The following is a 19,859-nucleotide window of genomic DNA, read 5'->3' as shown; positions in this document are numbered from 1 at the left end:
CAGGACCATAACAGGAGGGTACTGAAGTTCCTTTCTAGGGATGTCATACTAATTAATATGGCAAAACTGTTGAATTACACCTTAATTAGTTGCGGAAACTCAGACAAAAGAAGGCTAAGCTTGAAGAAAAATATAAATCTTTAATATTCCAAACTTGAATAGTTAACCACTTCCCATTCAGGTCAGCTCTCTTGTAATAGCAATCTAAGTGGCTTTCCAGCTGCTCAATTGCTATTACAAGCAGCGGGAGGGGATGTCCACCCCTCCCACCACCTTCAACCGCTCTCTCGGGCTCTCCCATCCCACCGGGAGACCTTAGAGACCAGCCGCCACATCCGCTGGCTGGCCGGACAGCCAAACAAAGCTGGGATCAGCTTTGATCAGCTCTCTGTTGCAGTAAAATGGAAGCGATGACCTGATATCACTTCTGGTTGACTTGAAAATAAACAGCGCCATTTAAAAAAAATAAATAAATGCATTCAGAAACCCAGATCTTGGTGTTTTTGAGTGCTTTTAAGTGTAGAGGAGGGATTTGGGGTCTTACAGACCCCAGATCTCTCCCTAAAGAGTACCTGTCACATGCTTATTGTGGTCACAAGGATGTTTACATTCCTTGTGACAGCAATAACAGTGATAAACAAAATAAACAGTGGAAAAATAAGAAAATTAAAACAAAAAAACAACATAAAGAGCCCCCATCCTCCTGTGCTCGCGCTCAAAGGCAAATGCGCGCATCGGTCCCACATGCATGCAAACAGCGATCAACCCACAATGTGGGGGTATCACCGCGAATGTCAGATCATGGGCAGTAATTCTAGCACCAGACATCTCTGTAAATCTAAAGTGGTAACCTGTAAAGGCTTTTAAAGCGTCACCTGTGGATAGTAAAATTTACGTCGTTTGCTGCCATTGCAAGATTTACTTAGTGTAACATCTTCTCTTATATTGAAACAAATAAAAAAAGGGTTATGTATTGGCTTTTTTTGCAAAAAAAATTTAAAAGTGTATTTTTCTCCATACATTGCGTTTGAAAAACAGCTGCGCAAATTTTGTCTGACAAATTTCAAAAGCCAATAAGTTATCTGCCTTAAAAAAAAAAATTATATATAAATAATGTTTGGGGGCTCCAAGTAATTTTCTAGCAAAAAAAAAAGAAAACAGTGTTACATGTGAACAAAAAGTGCCAGAAATGGCCCGGACTTGAAGTAATTAATTCTTAAATATTTTCTATAAAAAAAATTCCATCCCCTGTGTAGTAATGCCTAGACTGGATGACAAACAGCATTTACACTTTAGGCTCCAGATGTGGTAGGATGCTCATTTCCTTTCCTTCACCCCCCAAAAAAATAAAAAAAAAAGGCTTTCTCCACTTGGTCTGCGTTAATTATAATTTTTCTTATATATACACAGGTTCAACATTGGAAAAACTTGTGAATTACATGCATCTTCCATACTGTACAGCCATTCAGGTGATTCAAAGAGTACCTAATAAAATATAACTAAAGACATTGCTTTTTTTTTTGGAGATTTGGATAAAATTAACCCCTCCGCCTTTACTAACTGTCCTGATCGTTAATGTCTCTGAAAAAAGTGAGGGTATATTCAACATTTTTAATTGCCTTCAGAACAGAAATAAAGCTATTATTTACGCGGGCAGTTTGTTGCATACAGAAGTGGCTAAAAGTCACCTTTGTACGCAGCTACTCTGTTCTATGGCCATGAACTGACTGAATAACTGCAGCCAAAAATCCACCATCCCTAGACGCACACAGTCTACATCCAGGGTTGGTCAGAGGCTCTATTCACATGTAACTGCTAAGAGGAGTTTGAACTGCCTTTCAGTATCTAATCTCTTGCATGTGGCCTTAGGTTGGAATCAGCAGTGTCAGCTGTCCTGTTGGACCCTACTCTAGTTGTGTATCTGTGTGCTTGGTTTACATATCTGTTGGCGCTATATAAATCATATATATAAATATAATAACTATATTAAATATAATAATAACATATCAGAGACATTAAACAGTGTTAGGTGATATGGACTTACAGTTGTGGCCAAAATTATTCAACCCCCAATGCTGTAAAGGGGTTTAGGGACTATAGTGTACATTTGGAATTGTATTCAGAATCAAATCCTACAAGGACGTTGTAACTACCCAAATGCAACTAAAATGACATCAATTGTTTATGTAATACAGTAGTAAATGGTTCTTATGTGGTTTCTTCATTGCCACAATTATTCAACCCCTTAAAGACTACCACTCTGAAGAACAGAGGTTCATACAGGTGCTTTCCATCAGGTATTGAAAACACCTGTGGATGTCACCGAGCAGCAATCAAGCATAATAAGCACCAATTAGGCAGCTTTAAAATGACTGTGATACTCAGCTCCTTCTAGACATTTACTGGTGTGGTTACAAACATGGTGAAGGCAAGAGAATGGTCCAGGAAGACAAGAGAAGAGGTGATTTCTCTTCACAGGAAGGGCAATGGCTATAAGAAGATTGCAAAGATGTTAAACATACCAAGAGACACCTTAGGAAGCATCATTCGCAAATTCAAGGCAAAGGGCACTGTTGAAACGCTACCTGGTCGTGGCAGAAAGAAGATGCTGACTTCGACTGCTGTGCGCTACCTGAAGCGTAGAGTGGAGAGAAGTCCCCGTGTGACTGCTGAGGAACTGAGAAAAGATTTGTCAGATGTGGGTACAGAAGTTTCAGCCCAGACAATAAGACGCACACTGCGTAATGAAGGCCTCCGTGCCAGAACTCCCAGGCGTACCCCCTTGCTGTCTCCAAAGAATAAGAAGAGTCGACTGCAGTATGCCAAAAGCCATGTGGACAAACCACAAAAGTTGTGGGATAGTGTTCTGTGGACTGATGAAACAAAATTAGAACTGTTTGGGCCCATGGATCAACGCTATGTTTGGAGGAGGAAGAACAAGGCCTATGATGAAAAGAACACCTTGCCTACTGTGAAGCATGGTGGAGGGTCAATCATGCTTTGGGGCTGTTTTGCTTCTGCAGGTACAGGGAAGCTTCAGCGTGTGCAAGGTACCATGAATTCTCTTCAGTACCAGGAGATATTGGATGGAAACGTGATGCAGTCCGTCACACACCTGAGGCTTGGGAGACGTTGGACCTTTCAACAGGACAATGATCCCAAGCATACCTCCAAGTCCACTAGAGCATGGTTGCAGAGGAAAGGCTGGAACATTTTGGAGTGGCCATCGCAGTCACCAGACTTAAATCCGATTGAGAACCTCTGGTGGGACTTAAAGAAAGCAGTTGCAGTGCGCAAGCCTAAGAATGTGACTGAACTGGAGGCCTTTGCCCATGAAGAATGGGCGAAGATACCCGTAGATCGCTGCAAGACACTTGTGTCAAGCTATGCTTCACGTTTAAAAGCTGTTATAACTGTAAAAGGATGCTGTACTAAGTACTAAGATTGAATGTCACTTGGGGGTTGAATAAAACTGATAATGCTGTGAGCACAGAAAAGACATTTGTGGTTATTTCATTATAACTGTTATGTTATATTTGTCTGACCTACAAGTGCCTCTTTAATGTAAATGTAAGCAAGATGACTGAATGATCAAAAGCAATGTCAAACTGGCCAAAACACTCAATTTCAGTGGGGGTTGAATAATTTTGGCCACAACTGTATATTCAGTATCTGAGTAGGTTTATTTTACAGCAAACAGCCAAATAAGGGGTCAATAATGCTACAAAGAAAGAGTACCTACATCCAATTTAATTCATAGAGTAGTGTACTGATGTCAGGTTTTAGTTGCCATTTGTGTCCCTACTGGAGAAATACACACCATCTGTCCTGATGATCAATGTCACCTGGACAGAAAGTGATGGGAAATACAACATTGTACAGACATCACCAGAACAGGTGAGGTGACATCTTCAAATTGAGACTTGTTTCAATGACAAAATGCCAAGATGGAGATTTCCCCTCACTTTCTACCCTGTTGTTTCTCCAAGGAGAATGGGATGGAACACACCTCAGTGGTACACAGGCAGCAACAAAGTCCTGACATGGGTTCTAACACATGATCTGAAATGTACAATATATATGTAAGGCGCTGCATAAAAAATTGACGGCGCTATACAAGTACCTGAAATAAATAAATCTCAAACAAAACATCTTGGCTTTAGCTATACTTTTAAGCACAGACCAATAAATGCCAGGAATGGGACATAAAGTGCTTCAAACAACTGAGTGGGCTGCAATGTGTATCCATTTGTTGGTTTCCCGTGTTCATTTGGTGTTCCAGTTGGATGATGTATCATCACTGCTTTGACATGGTCCCTGGAAAGCCACATGAGAAAAACCATTTCCAATATCAGTATTGTTCAGACACCCACAGCACCACTACGTTTGTGCCACTTGAACAAACCATTCTGACCAGCTTTTGGGCTTGTTTACACCAGCCTGCACACACTACAATGACATTGTTTTCTAGGTGCCCTCGCTTTGATCTATGCAGATCAACTGACAATGTGAACAAACATTCTCAGCCAAGATTACATCAGAGGTTGCTAGTGGTTATTTGCGAAAGCAGTGTTTCGCTCTCCTGCACAATGGTAGCTGCATAGCTTCAGCACCAGCATGGCTCAACAAAGTCATTAGTACAGTACGAGGCCAGTGGGACCTAGTCACTGGGAAGTGCCCAAGGACCACCAAGGTAAGGGAGTGGCACCCTTCCTCTTACTAATCAATCTAATGTGGCACTTCTCCCATTAACAAGCAAAGTATAGAGAAAGTACAATTCTGTTTCTTCTCAGGCCATTAAAAACGTACTAAACCCAATAGCACACATTATATTGCAGCTTACCAATTATTAGATGCAATGACTGCATTCAGGTTTTTCTTAGTCGCAAGCTTTCCTTTATTTTCATCTGGTGATCCAGGGAGTATGTTTTTCAGAAAAGCTCGCTTGCAGTTTCAGGGATGAGATAAACCAATGAACACTGGCAGGGGCGCCTAAAATTATCAGCTTTTATTTCTTTACGTAAAACCTTTGTTCCAAAAGGAAAATAAAAATGTTTGCTGTAACTAAATATAAAGCATTAGCTGAAGTTTGGCTGCAGGTTGTTACTGTATTTAAATCTGCTAGTATATCCAAGATTCCCCTTCCCTTCCAGACGCGACAATGTTGCTATCCAAAAGGTGCCCCTCTGCTCCTTCATCCAGAGTGGGGGCGCTCTATTCACTCCGAGCTCCAGGTTCTTTAACCACTTTGCCTACAGGGCACTTTTACCCCTTTCCTGCCCAGGCCAATTTTCAACGCGGTTGGACTTTGAATGACAATTGTGCGGTAATGCAACACTGTACCCATATGAAATTGTTATTTTTTTTTTCACACAAATAGAGCTTTCTTTTGGAGGCATTTAATTGCCACTGGGTGTTTTATTTTTTGCACTATAAACAGAGCAAAAATGTAAAAACACACCTTTTCTTTGTTTCTATTATAAAACTTTGCAAACAGGTAACAGGCTCCCCCCTCTAAAGCACCTTGTCCCCATGTGGATGGGGACAAGGGCCTCTTCCCCAAAATCCTGGCTGGAGGTTGTGGGGGTCTGCGGGCAGGGGGCTTATCAGAGTCTGGAAGCCCCCTTTAACAAGGGGGCCCCCAGATCCCACTCCCTCCCCCATGTGAATGAGTATGGGGTACATGGTACCGCTGCACATTCACAAAAAACAAAGTGTAGTATGAAAAAAAGACAGGACAAAGTCAATCACAATGCCCGACGCTGCCGCCGACCAGAAATAACAAAAAAAAAAGTTCCGGTCCATGGTTTGACAGTTCTTAATTATGTAAGGGGCGGAGACATCCGGAGACATCACCCGAGTGACCCCGCCCCATATGACATCATTGATGGGGTCACATGTGTGATGTCCCCGGGTGGCCCCACCTTACATATTTAAGAACTGTCAAACCAACGGAGTAGGCAGACGGCTGGGGCAGCCATCGTCAGGAACTTAACCTTTTTTTTTCTTCTTTTTTTGGGTTGGCGGCGGGCATCGTGATTGATGTTGGATGCTTTTAGTTTTTCTTTTAATAAAGGACCATGTCCTGTCTTTTTTCACACTACACTTTTTGTGAATGAGTAGCAGTACCATGTACCCCATACTCACATGGGGGGGCCCCCTTGTTAAAGGGGGTTTCCAGATTCCGATAAACCCCCTGCCCGCAGACCCCACAAACCACCAGCCAGAGCTGAGGGGAAGAGGCCCTTGTCCCCATCAACATTGGGACAAGGTGCTTGGGGGGGAATGATGTGGGAGCCCCCCTGCCCTAAAGCACCCCCCATGGTATGGTTCAGGAGGGGGGGGGGGGTTACTCGCTCGTCCCCCCCCCCTTTCCTGACCTGCATGCTCAAATAAGGGTCTGGTATGGATTTTGGGGGGACCCCACGCCATATTTTTTTAAATTCTGGCGTGGGAGTTCCCCTCAAAATCTATACCAAACCCAAAGGGCTTGGTATGGATGGGAGGGGAGACCCCGTGCCGTTTTTTTTTATTTATTATGGTGCTGGTTTTTAAATGTAATTACCACTTTTTTTTTTCTTCACTATACTTCAGAAATTCAGCTGTCACTTTCCCCCAACTAAAACAGATAAAGTTTTCTTTTAGTTTGTTTCCCCAAGTTAACCACTTGCCTACCAGGCACTTATACCCCCTTCCTTACCAGGCCAATTTTCAGCTTTCAGCGCTGCCGCACTTTGATTGACAATTGCGCAGTCATGCAACATTGTACCCATATGAAATTTTGATCATTTTTTTCTCACAAATAGAGCTTTCTTTTGGTGGTATTTAATCGCCACTGGGCGCTTTACTTTTTGCGCTATAAATAAAAAATTGCAAAAAATTTGAAAAAAAAAAAAAGTTTGTTTCTTTTATAAAATTTTTCAAACAGGTATTTTTTCTCCTTCACTGATGTGCGTTGATGAGGCAGCACTGATAGGCAGCACTAATGAGGTGGCACTGATAGACAGCACTAATTAGGGGTCACGGATAGGCGGCACTGATAGGTGACACTGATTATGGGTACTGATAGACGGCACTGACTGTCATCACTGCTGAGCACTGACTGGCGGCACTGGTGGGCTGCACTGGTGGGTGGGCACTGGTGGGCACAGGTGGGTGGCACTGGTGGGTACAGGTGGGTGGCACTGCTGGGCACAGGTAGGTGGCACTGGTGGGCACAGGTGGGCGGAGCTAGTGGGCGCACTGCTGGGCGGAACTTGCGGGTGTCACTGCTGGGCACCGATCATCAGGGCACTGATGATCGGTGCCGATCCCCGCTCTGACAACTGCCGGTTCTCGGCAGTACTTTCCTCACGATCTGACAGCATGAGGAAAGTGCAGCCGAGAACCGGCACTTGCATTTCCCTGTGATCACCGCTGATCACGTGGTAAAAGACCGCTGTGATTGGCCTTTTACCACATCACGTGATCAGCTGTGTCCGTAGGACACAGCGATCACGGAGATCGCCGGGTGCGCGCCCCGGAGAGCGCGTTCTGGGAGGACGTCATATGACGTCCACCCAGAACTGGCCGGCCGCGGTGAAGCCGTCATTCGGCTATGCGCGGTCGGCAAGAGGTTAAAAGAAACAATGTTTCCTATAACTCTGGGGAAAGTGACAGCTAATCTTGTGAGCTATAGTGAAGAAAAAAAAAAAAAGCCAGCAATTGCATCTAATAAATCAGCACCGACATGCACTTCGCATTACAAAAAAAAATTTGTAAAAAATTTGTAAACCGAGGCATAATTTTTAATGGATTTTCATTCATAAACCGAGAGTTACATGAACTGGGGCATTCGTAAACCGAGGTACACCTGTAGATCATTTCCTCTACATCACTTCCATGGACATTCTTGAAGAGTTTTCAATGCTTCATGAACACAATGAAAACACGTCATAAACACATCATAAATGGCATAGGAGCGCTAATAAGCATTGCTTTATTCTTCATAAGTAACACCCGTGTGAACGAGTCCGAACAGTAAGATTTCTTCCTTCTGGGATACAAGTTTTACATAAATAAAAGCTGATCATTGTAAGCACTCCTGTCCATGGTAAATGTTTTGTCACATCCCTGTACACAGACACATCTGGAAGAGAGCTTGTTCTTATGAAAAACAACAGACTTACTGGCTGGATCACTAGATGAAATTATAAAGAAGATGAATGCAGCCATCCCATCTAAGAATAGTAAGCTTCAAACAATAAGCATACGCTTTTGGGTTAAATACAGCTCTAAGGGCCAGTTCACACCACATGCAGTGCTTTCTTTCTGCAACAAAAAAATAATGGGAAGTAGGTTACATGGGTTCCAATGGCATAGTCCACAGCAGGGCAATGCGTTCCAGTGCTTCTCAGTTCCAGAAAAAAAAAAGAATGACATGCTGCTTTATGACATGCTGCTTTTTTTCCTGCACAGAACTGTTCTGGAACGCAGTAAAAAGCATAAAACAAAAGCACCGGATCCTAATACAGCGGAGAAAACAGGAAAATGAAGCAAAGGAAAAGCAATGCCCTAATAAAAAAAAAGGATCTTGCAATTAAGATGATCCATAAAATAGGAAAAAAAAATCTTGAACGCATCTGGAAAAGCATAAAAACACATTGGACTGTATCTAGAAAGTGTTTAAAAAAAAAAACATATCTGGAACGGATCTGGAGGCTGATTTTGTGGTGTGAACAAACCCTCAAAGTGATCCGAGAGCAAAACTGTTGCAAACGAGGCCCAAGTGGAGATTCTATTCTCACTTCCTGTTGTGTCACCAGGACAGGAAGTGAAATTAAATTTTCTCAAGGAGGCACAGATGGGGAAAAAAAGGCCAGTGGATGTAACCCAGCCCTACTCTACCAAACTTATAGACAAAGAGGGTTTGGTTTTAGATATAAATCTGAGCGGCTCCTCTGATGTCCCACAATGTTTACTTCTGTCCCCGGGGTGTCTGAGGCCTGCACATTACTTCCAGGGAAAAAGATGTAAAACTGCATTGTACAGCCGTGTGTCCCCTGTCCCCTCTTCTATTACAACCCCTGGACGTGCATTGCAGCCTGTAGGCCTGGATGGAAGACTCAGCTATGGCCCCACCTGCCTCAAGCCGCAATAATACCACAGGCCGCGGCCTAGTCCCCCCTTGACCCTGTCATCCCCTCTATGGGCCTCACCTCCTGGTTAAAGGCGTTCACGGCGTCCATGCTGCTGAGTGAGGGGCGAGGTGATGAGGAGGAGGGGTCACCGCACACTGCGTGTCTCACGGCCTTCCTCGCCTCGCTGTCTGGCCTGCTTGCTCGCTGCTACCGCCGCCCTCTCCGCTCCCGCATGTCCCACTCTGAGGAGGGGAGGAGGAAGGCTTTGTGGGGAAGGGGGCTCCGGTCCGTCCGTGTACCACCGAGAATAAGGACGGAGCTTCGCTGCCTCACCGCCGGAACAAGATGGCGCAGCTTGGCCAGCGCAAGGCACGCCGGGAGGGAGAAGAGGGGCGGAACGACTGGAGGCAGCCGAGCGCTGGCTTTCCTTTGCGTGTCCCCTCAGCAGCTTCCCGCCTTCCAGGCGCGTCCGTATCCGCGTGCATGGCGCGTGTGAGGGGAGAACATGTGATCTCTCCCTACTGTGCTGTGTCGGTGGCAGTCTGGTCTGAGGGCTGGTTAGCAGACGTCCTGGGCTACCTAGGGAACAGCGAATATGTAACAAATGAGAAATACACATTATAAATATTCAATAATAAAATTATATATGTACAGGAGAGGCAGTCGGTGACGGAATATTCCTCACTGTAATGTAAAGGAGGCTGGAGCACTGATATAAAGGGGTTCTGTATTGATTATGGTTCCCCTTTACATGCAGTCCCCTTTATATCACAGTGCCCTTATATATTCAGCAAAGAGACAGCCCAATCCAGCAAAGAGACAACTCCATAAAACAAAGATCCCAATCCAGCAAAGCAACATCCCCATCCAGCAAAGAGACATCCCCATCCAGCAAAGTGACATCCCAATCCACAAGGAGACAGGATGACTGCTGGAATGGGATGTCTCTTTGTTGAATGGGATGTCTCTTTGCTGGACTGGTCTGTCTCTTTGCTGGACGGGATGTCTCTTTGCTGAATGAGGATGTCTCTTTGCTGGATGGGAGTGTCTCTTTGTTGGATGGGATGTCCCTCCTTGGACAGGGCTGTCTCTTTGCTGGATTGGGATGTCTCATTGCTGGATCCCCATACAGCCCAATCCAGCAAAGAGACATCCCCATACAACAAAGACAGCCCAATCCAGCAAAGAGACATCCACAAAGAATGTCTCTTTGCTGGATGGGATGTTTCTTTGTTGAATGGGATGTCTCTTTGCTGGACTGGGCTGTCTCTTTGCTGGATGGGGATGTCTATTTGCTGGCTGAAGATGTCTCTTTGCTGGATGAGGATGTCTCATTGCTGGATTCCCATACAGCCCAGTCCAGCAAAGAGACATCCCATCTGACAAAGAGACATCCCAATCCAGCAAAGAGACATTCCCATCCAGCAAAGAGACATCCCAATCCACAAAGAGACAGCATATCTCTTTGCTGGATTGGGATGTCTCTTTGTTGGATGGGATGTCTCTTTATTGGATGGGATGTTTCTTTGCTGGGCTGTCTCTTTGCTGGGCAGGGATGTCTCTTTGCTGGATGGGGATGTCTCTTTGTTGGATGGGATGTGTCGTTGATGGATTGGGATGTCTCTTTGCTGGATGAGAAATATCTGCTGACTCTGATGTAAGGGGGAATGCTGGGTACTCTGGTGTTATGGGGGAGAGGGGGGTTGATCAGAAAACCTCTTACGCTAGAGTTCCCCTTTACATCAGAGTCTGCAGAGTGACTACACTAAGGTAAAGGGGTTCACTGATGTAAGAGGGGAGTGAGGACACTTATATAAGGGTGGACCTTTATATCAGTGTCCCCCCTTACCTTAGGGTCTCCACTCACCCTACATCCATGACCCCCCATAGAGTGACTGACTGACTCTGTGTGGCCTGGAGCGGTCATACACTGAGCTCCTGTAATCACCTGTAGCCTTTGCCCCTTCTTGCAGTCACTTTCAAATTTGCTGGAAAGGCACCAAGCACCATGATGTTGCCGAGCACCTGACCAACAGATGCGTAGTTCTGGAGTCAGCCGATTACTAATTGGATGAGCTTGGTGCACAAGCAGGGGGTGTTGAGAGGATGCTCGGGGACAAGAGCAGTTTTAAAAGGCTCTTTTCTGCTATTTACAGACAGCAGAAAAGTGCCCCTTTTTAACTGGAAACACTGTCTGGGGGTCCCACCACAGTGGCCGAACAGCAGGGTACCAATTATGACCTCTGCGACCCTGGTATTTCTGCCACTGGTTATAACCCCTGTAAGATTTATTTTTGCCTTCTGTCTCCCATTGGGGAGATTTCTCTTCACTTCCTGTCCCATAGCTAAACAGGAAGTGAAATAATCCCTGTAAATTAGGGGAATTCCTTGGGGACCAAGTCACCAGAACTAATGTCACCATTGGAAGATTTCCCCTCTATTACTTTTCTGGGGACAGACTTTCAATGATAATGATAAAGAGGACGAACAGGGAGGGTGAATCTGCCTAACGGGGCACAGACTGCAATACAAACTGACGGGTTCTAATTCTTCACTCTGTCCAAAACTACAAAACAAAGTGGCTGGGGCAGCACAGTGACTAAATGGTTAGCACTTCCGCCTGGCAGCACTAGGGTCGTTGGTTTGAATCCCAGCCACGGCACCACCTGCGTGGAGTTTGCATGTTCTCCCTGTGCCTGCGTGGGTTTCCTTCGGGTACTCCAGTTTCCTCCCACACTCCAAAGACATGCTGGTAGGTTAATTGGATCCTGTCTAAATTGGCCCTAGTATGTGTATGAATGTGAGTTAGGGACCTTAGATTGTACACCCCTTGAGGGTTAGGGACTGATGTGAATGTACAATATATATGTAAGGCGCTGTGTAAATTGATGGCGCTATATAAGTACCTAAAATAATAAAAGTTTTGCCTTAAGCTATACTTTAGTGACATCCAAAATGTGGCTAGGAAGCTCACTATAAATTGGACAAAGCTCACTGGCCAAAAAGGTTGTGGAGATTCTTTCGGCGTGAATGTTCAAGTCAATGCTCCATCCTATTCTGGTGCACAAAACATTAACCAAAAAAATGTACATTAGATTGACATGTAGGCTTGAATGAGGCCTAAACGCCAGTCAGGTCCCATTCGTACATGAGCATAGCGGAAACACGCATTCCCACTGCTTTTTTTTTTGGCTTCACTCCTTAACCACTTCAAGTCCGGACACTTTTACCCCCTTCCTGCACAGGCCAATCTTCAGCTTTCAGCGCTATCACAATTGCGCGGTCATACAACACTGTACCCATATGTATTTTTTAGCATTTTTTTGAGACAGATAAAACTTTATTTTGGTGGTATTTATTCACCACTGGGATTTTTATTTTTTTTGCTATATAAATGAAAAAGTCCAAAAATTTTGAAAAAACGTATTTTTGTTATAAATTTTTGCAAATAAATAATCTTTCTTCATAAATCTTGGCCAAAATGTATTCAGCTATCTTTTTAGTAAAAAAAAATAACCCAAATTAGTTTAAAACCAAAAATTATAATTTTTAAAAAACATTTTTACATTTTTTTTTTTTTTTTATATTATTATATCTTTTTTTAAACATACTGTCACCCTAGCAGTACAGTATCACCATAGTGACACTGTACTACTTGTGGGGAGTGAGGAAGATTTTTTTTTTTTTTACACTGATTGCTTTTACACCCATAATGGCTGTAAAAGCAATCATTTCTCCTTCTCTGGCTGCATTCTTGCAGCCATTGAGAAACACTGTGCTAGCTGTGATTGTGAATAGCCTTGTACCATGTGATCTCTGTGATCATTCACAGATTTCACACGTAGTAAGCAATGATGTCAGAAGTGACATCTTGCTTACTACTATTCATGTGATCACTGATTGGCCAATCAGTGATGACATGATCGAGACCTCACACAGAGGTCCCGTACAGCGATCGGTCCTCCAGACACAGCAGGCACTGGATCGCGGTGCCGCACGATCCCAGGGAGTGCGGATACAGGCTAAAAAGGCAGGCGCCGTTTATGAACGACAACCCACTCCTGCACTGCTCCCGTCTGGCCGTTTATATACGTGGGCTGGACAGGAAGTGGTTAATGTGTGTAGCGCCTAGGGCAGCCCATTCGCTTGAGTGATCGTGCGGCACCGCGATCCAGTGCTCGCTGTGTCTGGAGGACCGATCGCTGTACGGGACCTCTGTGTGAGGTCCCGATCATGTCATCACTGATTGGCCAATCAGTGATCACATGAATAGTAGTAAGCAAGATGTCACTTCTGACTTAATTGCTTACTACGTTTGAAATCTGTGAATGAGGGAGTGCGCATGCGCGGCCGGCGGGAAAGACATGTCCCGCTGAGGCTCCGTCTCCCCGTCGGGTGACAGTGCCTTGAAGCAGCGGGTCCCGGCCCGCAATATACCAGGAGGGGACCCGGTCCCCGTGGTGATCCTCCCGGGGTCCGATCCGCCCTAGGCAGCGACGGTTCCTCTGCGGTGAGTCGGAGGAATCCGACAGAGGACTCCGTCCCTGCAGCGAGCCGTCCATAGGCCCGCCCACCACTACCCTCTCACATAGAGCCAGGGGAGAGAAGGGAGAGAACAGGGGGGCTGAGATTGGAATAACAGCCCCCCCCAATATAAGCAGCACTATGGTCAAAGGGGCACCCCGGCACCAGGTCCCCCCATCCACCAAAACTATTAAGGAGGCCCTGGCAAAGGCCTCCGCAAAGATGGCCACCGCCCCAGCACGTGGAAGCAAGCAGGCAGCAGGAGCATATGCAGCCCTGCAGGATCCGCAGCCCAGCCATCCCTGCACGTCTGAGAGTGAGTCTGACCCTGAACCAGATGTCCATACACAAGCCCTGATGCCTGACCTTACACCCCTAGACCTGTTATCACGCTTTGAAAAAATGCTGCACAAGGCTTTGAAGCAAACCTCAGACCGCATCACTGCCACACTATCTAGGGAGATCCGTGAACTGGGACAGCGCACTGCGGACCTAGAACAGAGGGTGGATGGTCTTGATGTCTCACTTCAGACACATACAGATGACCTTGATCTCCTGCGTGACGAAAACGCAACTTTATTGACACGGCTAGAGGACTTTGAAAACCGAGCACGGCGCTCAAATCTGCGTGTCCGGGGCCTTCCGGAAACGATCGTTGATGTACAATCGACAATAACAGCTCTGTTCCAAGAGCTTGCCCCAGCTATCCCAATTGATAGATTGGAATTAGACAGAGTCCACAGAGCGTTAGCACCACGACGCAACGACGGTCCGCCACGTGACATTATAGCCAAGCTTCACTTCTTCCGTACCAAGGAGCAACTTCTACAAGCTGCCCGTAACGCAGAATCTCTACAGTTCCAAGGTCATACCTACCAACTATTCCAGGATCTATGCCCCACAACCATCACCTAACGCAGGGCTATGAAACCTCACCTACAAGTACTTCAACAACATGCAATACAATATAGGTGGAGTTTCCCTTTTGCAGTGCGATTCCGACACCAGTCCCGAGATTACACCTGCAAGACACCTGAGGACCTTATAGACACCCTGCGGACCCTGCAACTACATCCCCCAGCGACGCCTTCAGAGAGCGCCAAGCGGAGGTCCACATCCAGCTCGCCCGGACGTCCTTCCCCACGCGTGCAACTGAAGGTCAATCCAACTTCCACAAGAGAGGGCGTTTTTCGTCTCCGGGCCTACCCTCACAAGACATCATGGACTGAACTCTGTCCCATGTTTATTCCTTTTTTTTTCCCCCCTTATTTTTTATCGCGCACACCATGCGATATACTCTTTTGATTGTCACTACGGTTAGCACCGTTAGTATTCTCTCTCCCTCTACATGTTAAATCTTGGTTGCCCCACAACATGAGATCTGTTCTGCAACCCCCCCTCCTGGGTTTTATAATAGTTTACATCTGGGAGCCTTGGCTTTGACGGCATGCGATGCCATACCTCTACACCCATGAGGTTTCACTAGCACCACTAGTGCCGTCTGAGTCTGGGATTCCCTGATTTTATCGGATGTTTTTCTCTTTTTAATATACCTGTTTTTTCTGCCGGGACCTTGCCACCATTTGGTAATCACATTGCTGTCATCCTTACGGTCCGCGTACCTGCACACTCCACCTTAGCCCCTGTGTTATTGGTTATTTAATAACACTTGGGCTACTACTGCTCCCTAGCCCACCCTGACTCAGGGTGTCCTTGGGAGCCCACCTTTTAGGCCTTAAATGGCCTCTTACACCCTTTCTTTCCTGTTACCTGTCTCCTACCGTACCCCTCTTCCCTCCCTCCAACATGACTCCATGACTTTGCTTAACATACTCCGCAACAATCCTATCCTCCGCAGTAATCGTCAGGCTTCACCCTGGGCGGTGGTGCCATGCTATCCAATCCACTATGCGCTTTCCCCATGGGCTCGTTAAATGTCCTTACCCTGAATGTTCAGGGCCTCAATATTCCGCAGAAACGTAATAAGGCTTTCCGAACCTTTGCTACACTTAAAGCCCACGTGGTCTGTCTTCAGGAAACACACTTCACTTCCAACTCCACTCCTAAGTTTTTTGGTCCTCGATATCCTCAGGTCTAGACAGCCTCTGCCACTGCCAAACGAAGGGGGGGTACTGATCGCCTTCCATCGAACAACACCTTTCGTGCCATGCACCGAAATCAAAGACCCAGAAGGTCGTTACCTCCTGTTAGTAGGGCAACTCCTCCATGTAGATGTCACCATTGTTGCATACTACACCCAAAACCAAGATCCTTTACCATTCCTTTCACACATACTCTCGGTTATAGACCATCATAAACGCGGAACTTTAATTGTTAGCGGAGACTCTAACAATGTAATATATCCCTTTCTCGACAAATCTCCTCAACTATCTCCTATCCCTGCTTCTAAACAAACCTTCCAATCCATACTACAACGTTATTCTTTGATAGACTCATGGCGAGAACTTAACCCGACCAAACGCCAATACACCTTCTATTCTCACCCCCACCGGTCATTCTCTAGGATAGATCATATTTTTGTCACTACTGCCTCTTCCCCTCGGCTTTTGACCTCTGAAATAATTCCCATTCCCTGGTCTGACCATTGTGCCGTGTTCACATCTATGGCCTCGTTGGCCTCATCCCCCGCTGAATCCTCTTGGATCATTAATGATAACCTGCTTGTAAACCCAGCTCACTGTCTAGAAATAGAAGCAGCCCTTAAAGACTACTTCTCTCTCAATCAATCACCTGATATTTCCCCTCTCTTGTTATGGGAAGCACACAAACCGGTATTGCGAGGGTTTTGCATTAGCAAAGCATCCTTCTTAAATAAAACCAAAAGGCAGCAACGTCTTCTACTGGAGCAAACTTATGATCGTTCTCATCAAGCCTTCCAGACGGCTCCCACGCCTGCCAATCGGGAAACCCTGGAGCAATCTAGATTAGCCCTAGATCTTTTTCTCACAGACCAAGCGGAACTCTCACTCCGTAGATCTAGGCACAAATACTATACTAGGGCAAATAAACCCAACACATTCCTGGCTCTTTCACTTCGCAGGTTCGACCAGCTCACTAAACCTATCAGGATACGCACCTCCTCTGGTAACCTCACTAGTAACCCAGAACACATCCTACAGACGTTCCATAAACACTTGTCACAACTTTACTCCTCTTCCACACCTTTCGACCCCGCACAGGCTGATACCCTTTTAACTTCCATTTCTTTCCCGAGACTCTCAGAGTGCCAGTTAGCGGCACTTGAAAGACCCATCTCCCAAGCCGAAACCTTAGACGCTATTAAAAGTCTAAAGCTACGTAAACGCCCAGGGCCAGATGGCTTCTCAGCCACTTACTATAAAAAATTTGCTCATCTCCTTACACCTATCCTCATGGGATAAATTGAAAACCCGTTACCTCCTCCAATCACTACATAATCCTATGCTCTCGTTTCTACAAAACCCAGCTTTTCCCCCGGCGTGGCAGACACCCCGTTTATTCAAAGCCTGGTCCTCCGCTAATTTGCTCCGTACGCATCACTTCCTACAGAGGAATAAGTTTAAATCCTTTGCCTCACTGCGGGAAACGCATAGCCTCCCGGCCTCTGAGATATTTAGATACTTGCAGCTACAACACTTTTACGCACCATACGCTACAATAACCAATCGGCCAGACACCATGTCTCTCTTTGAACGAGCGTGTTGCAAAGACCCTCATAGACGTGGGCTTATCTCCTGCTTATACTCACTCTTCGCCGCTTCGACCACCACGTCCCCCCCTCTATATACCCATAAATGGGAAGTGGATCTAGGTAAGAAATTCGACCCGTCTGATTGGGACCACATTTGGGCCAACACAAAATCGTCTTCGCAGAACGTTGTAGCATTGGAAACGAATTATAAAGTTTTAACCCGCTGGTACTTGGTCCCAGCAAGAATCGCAAAATTTACCCCTAATTACTCACCCAACTGTTTCAGAGGCTGTGTGGTTCTGGGAACACATTACCATATATGGTGGGACTGTCCTGTAGCCCGAACTTTTTGGGATGAAATTTTTACCATGATATCTACATTTAGCACTATCACTATACAGCCAGACCCAACGACAGCCCTACTCAACCAATGCCCTTCTGGCATCTCCAACTCGCAATTTAAGCTGTTTATGCAAGTCACGACAGCGGCTAAACAGGTTATAGCAAAGTCTTGGAAATCCCCTACTCTTAGTGTCGCGGCTGTCAAAACCAGAATAACTCAAGCCATGATACACGCAAAGGTGGAAGCCACAGTTCTTGACACGATCCCTAAATTCCTGCGCATATGGAGCCCTTGGGTAGAGCATTTCCGTCTAACTTTGATGAGTCACTGCTTCTCCCTTGAGTTCAGTACTGTACGACAAGGATATGGTACATAACCCCTCGTGCGTAGCGCGTAGAGGCTGTTGTGAACTTGATGAATATTCATGGAGTCATGATTGTTGTCCTTCTTCCCCTTCCCCCCCCTTCCGCCCCTGTCTGACCCCCTCCAGAATTCCCCCTATTTCTTTAATGCACTTGGGAGACATTACCATGATTGACTGATACCATCTTGCATTCTGTCCTTGATTTCTATTTACCTGTTTCTGTTAGAAATGTATAGGCGTTAATGCCTTGACCCTCATTCATTTTATTGTATCCTACTGTCACATCAATGCCTAATATGTATTAACAATGTCTCCTTGTTTGTGTCATTCCCGTTTATTGTTAATAAAATTGTTTGAACAAGAAATCTGTGAATGATCACAGAGATCACATGGTACAAGGCTATTCACAATCACAGCTAGCACAGTATTTCTCAATGGCTGCAAGAATGCAGCCAGAGAAGGAGAAATGATTGCTTTTACAGCCATTATGGGTGTAAAAGCAATCAGTGTAAAAAAAAAAATCTTCCTCACTCCCCACAAGTAGTACAGTGTCACTATGGTGACACTGTACTGCTAGGGTGACAGTATGTTAAAAAAAAAAAACCATATAATAATATTAAAAAAAAATAAAAATGTAAAAATGTTTTTTAAAAATTATAATTTTTGGTTTTAAACTAATTTGGGTTATTTATTTTACTAAAAAGATAACTGAATACATTTTGGCCAAGAAATATGAAGAAAGATTATTTATTTGCAAAAATATGTGACAAACGCTCCAAAGCAACTTCAGAACTTTTTCAGTTGCGGAGGGTTGGGCATTTTTTCAGTGTGCATTTTGGCACGTTTGTAGTGCGTTTTGTTGCACACAAGTCTGCTACCCACATATAAATTACTGGCACTGCAAGAGCAACCTGCATTTGCATTGCATTTGCATCGCATTTCGGAAAGGTGTTTTTGCAGTAAGGTGTGGTAAAATGCAGACATAGCATATTATATAAATCAAAAAGTGCAGTGCTAATCAATCGAAAGTGACAGTCCAACAGAATTGTGCTTCTGTAACAAATATCCAAAATATGTGCAAATGGTGTTTCCAGAAGATCCAAAAGAAAAAGAAGGGGTGCCTGCTGGTCCAATACATTTGAAGGGAAAAGAACACCTCAAAGGTTCGGTGGTTATCAAAGTAAATTGGATGCTCACCAGAATTAGTTGGCTTTCAAATAAATGAAAAAGCCAACCGCGCTTTAGGGATTATCCCCAAACTAGTCCTTGGCTGATGATAGGATACTGTTCCGACCCTGGACTCCACTCAGACTCCAGTCTCAAGTCCGTGAGCATATAAAATATAACACCTTACAGTTCAGTACAGGCGTACCTCGTTTTATGAATTTAATGCATTCTCCGGGACATTTTGTTATGTGAAAAATTAGTAAACTGAAACGTGGTTTCCTATAGGCATGCATTCAAAACCAATTAATTTGTTCCGGAGGTCAGAAAAAAGTATTAAAAAGTCTTTTATCTATTCAAAACTCTTTATAAAGTGCACTTTAAAGGCATAAATACTGTACAGGGACATGATTAAAAATTATGCAAAAACCGCTCCAACACCTCCACACTCGACGCCACATGCTACCCACAGACTCCAGCATGCACGGGGTCGGCGCTAAAAACCTCCTTAATAAACGTGCTTCGTATTGCGAAAAAAATTAATAAATGCATTGAAAACCAATTAATCCATTCCGGAGGTCAGAAAAAAGTAAAAAAAAAGTCTTATCTGTTCAAAACTCTTTATAAAGTGCACTATAAAGGCACGGGGCTGGC

At 45.0% G+C, this 19,859-nt stretch overlaps 1 protein-coding gene across 2 annotated transcripts in view; it reads right to left on the bottom strand.

Annotated features, from left to right (window-relative positions):
- The window catches only part of LOC149452843 (uncharacterized), a 131,400-nt gene extending 121,897 nt beyond the window's left edge, over positions 1–9,503 (bottom strand). For both annotated transcript variants that reach the window (XM_089688940.1, XM_089688941.1), the window contains exon 1: positions 9,198–9,503. In XM_089688940.1, coding sequence (XP_089545066.1) covers positions 9,198–9,227 — 30 coding nt within the window. In that variant the 5' untranslated portion in view covers positions 9,228–9,503. The remainder of the gene's footprint in view (positions 1–9,197) is intronic.
- Positions 9,504–19,859: the final 10,356 nt, after the last annotated feature.

Source organism: Staurois parvus, unplaced genomic scaffold (genome assembly GCF_062004578.1).
Source record: "Staurois parvus isolate SC_StPar_1 unplaced genomic scaffold, SC_StPar_1.0 ptg000461l, whole genome shotgun sequence".
Classification (NCBI taxonomy): domain Eukaryota; kingdom Metazoa; phylum Chordata; class Amphibia; order Anura; family Ranidae; genus Staurois; species Staurois parvus.
This window is presented reverse-complemented; position numbering and strand designations above follow the sequence as displayed.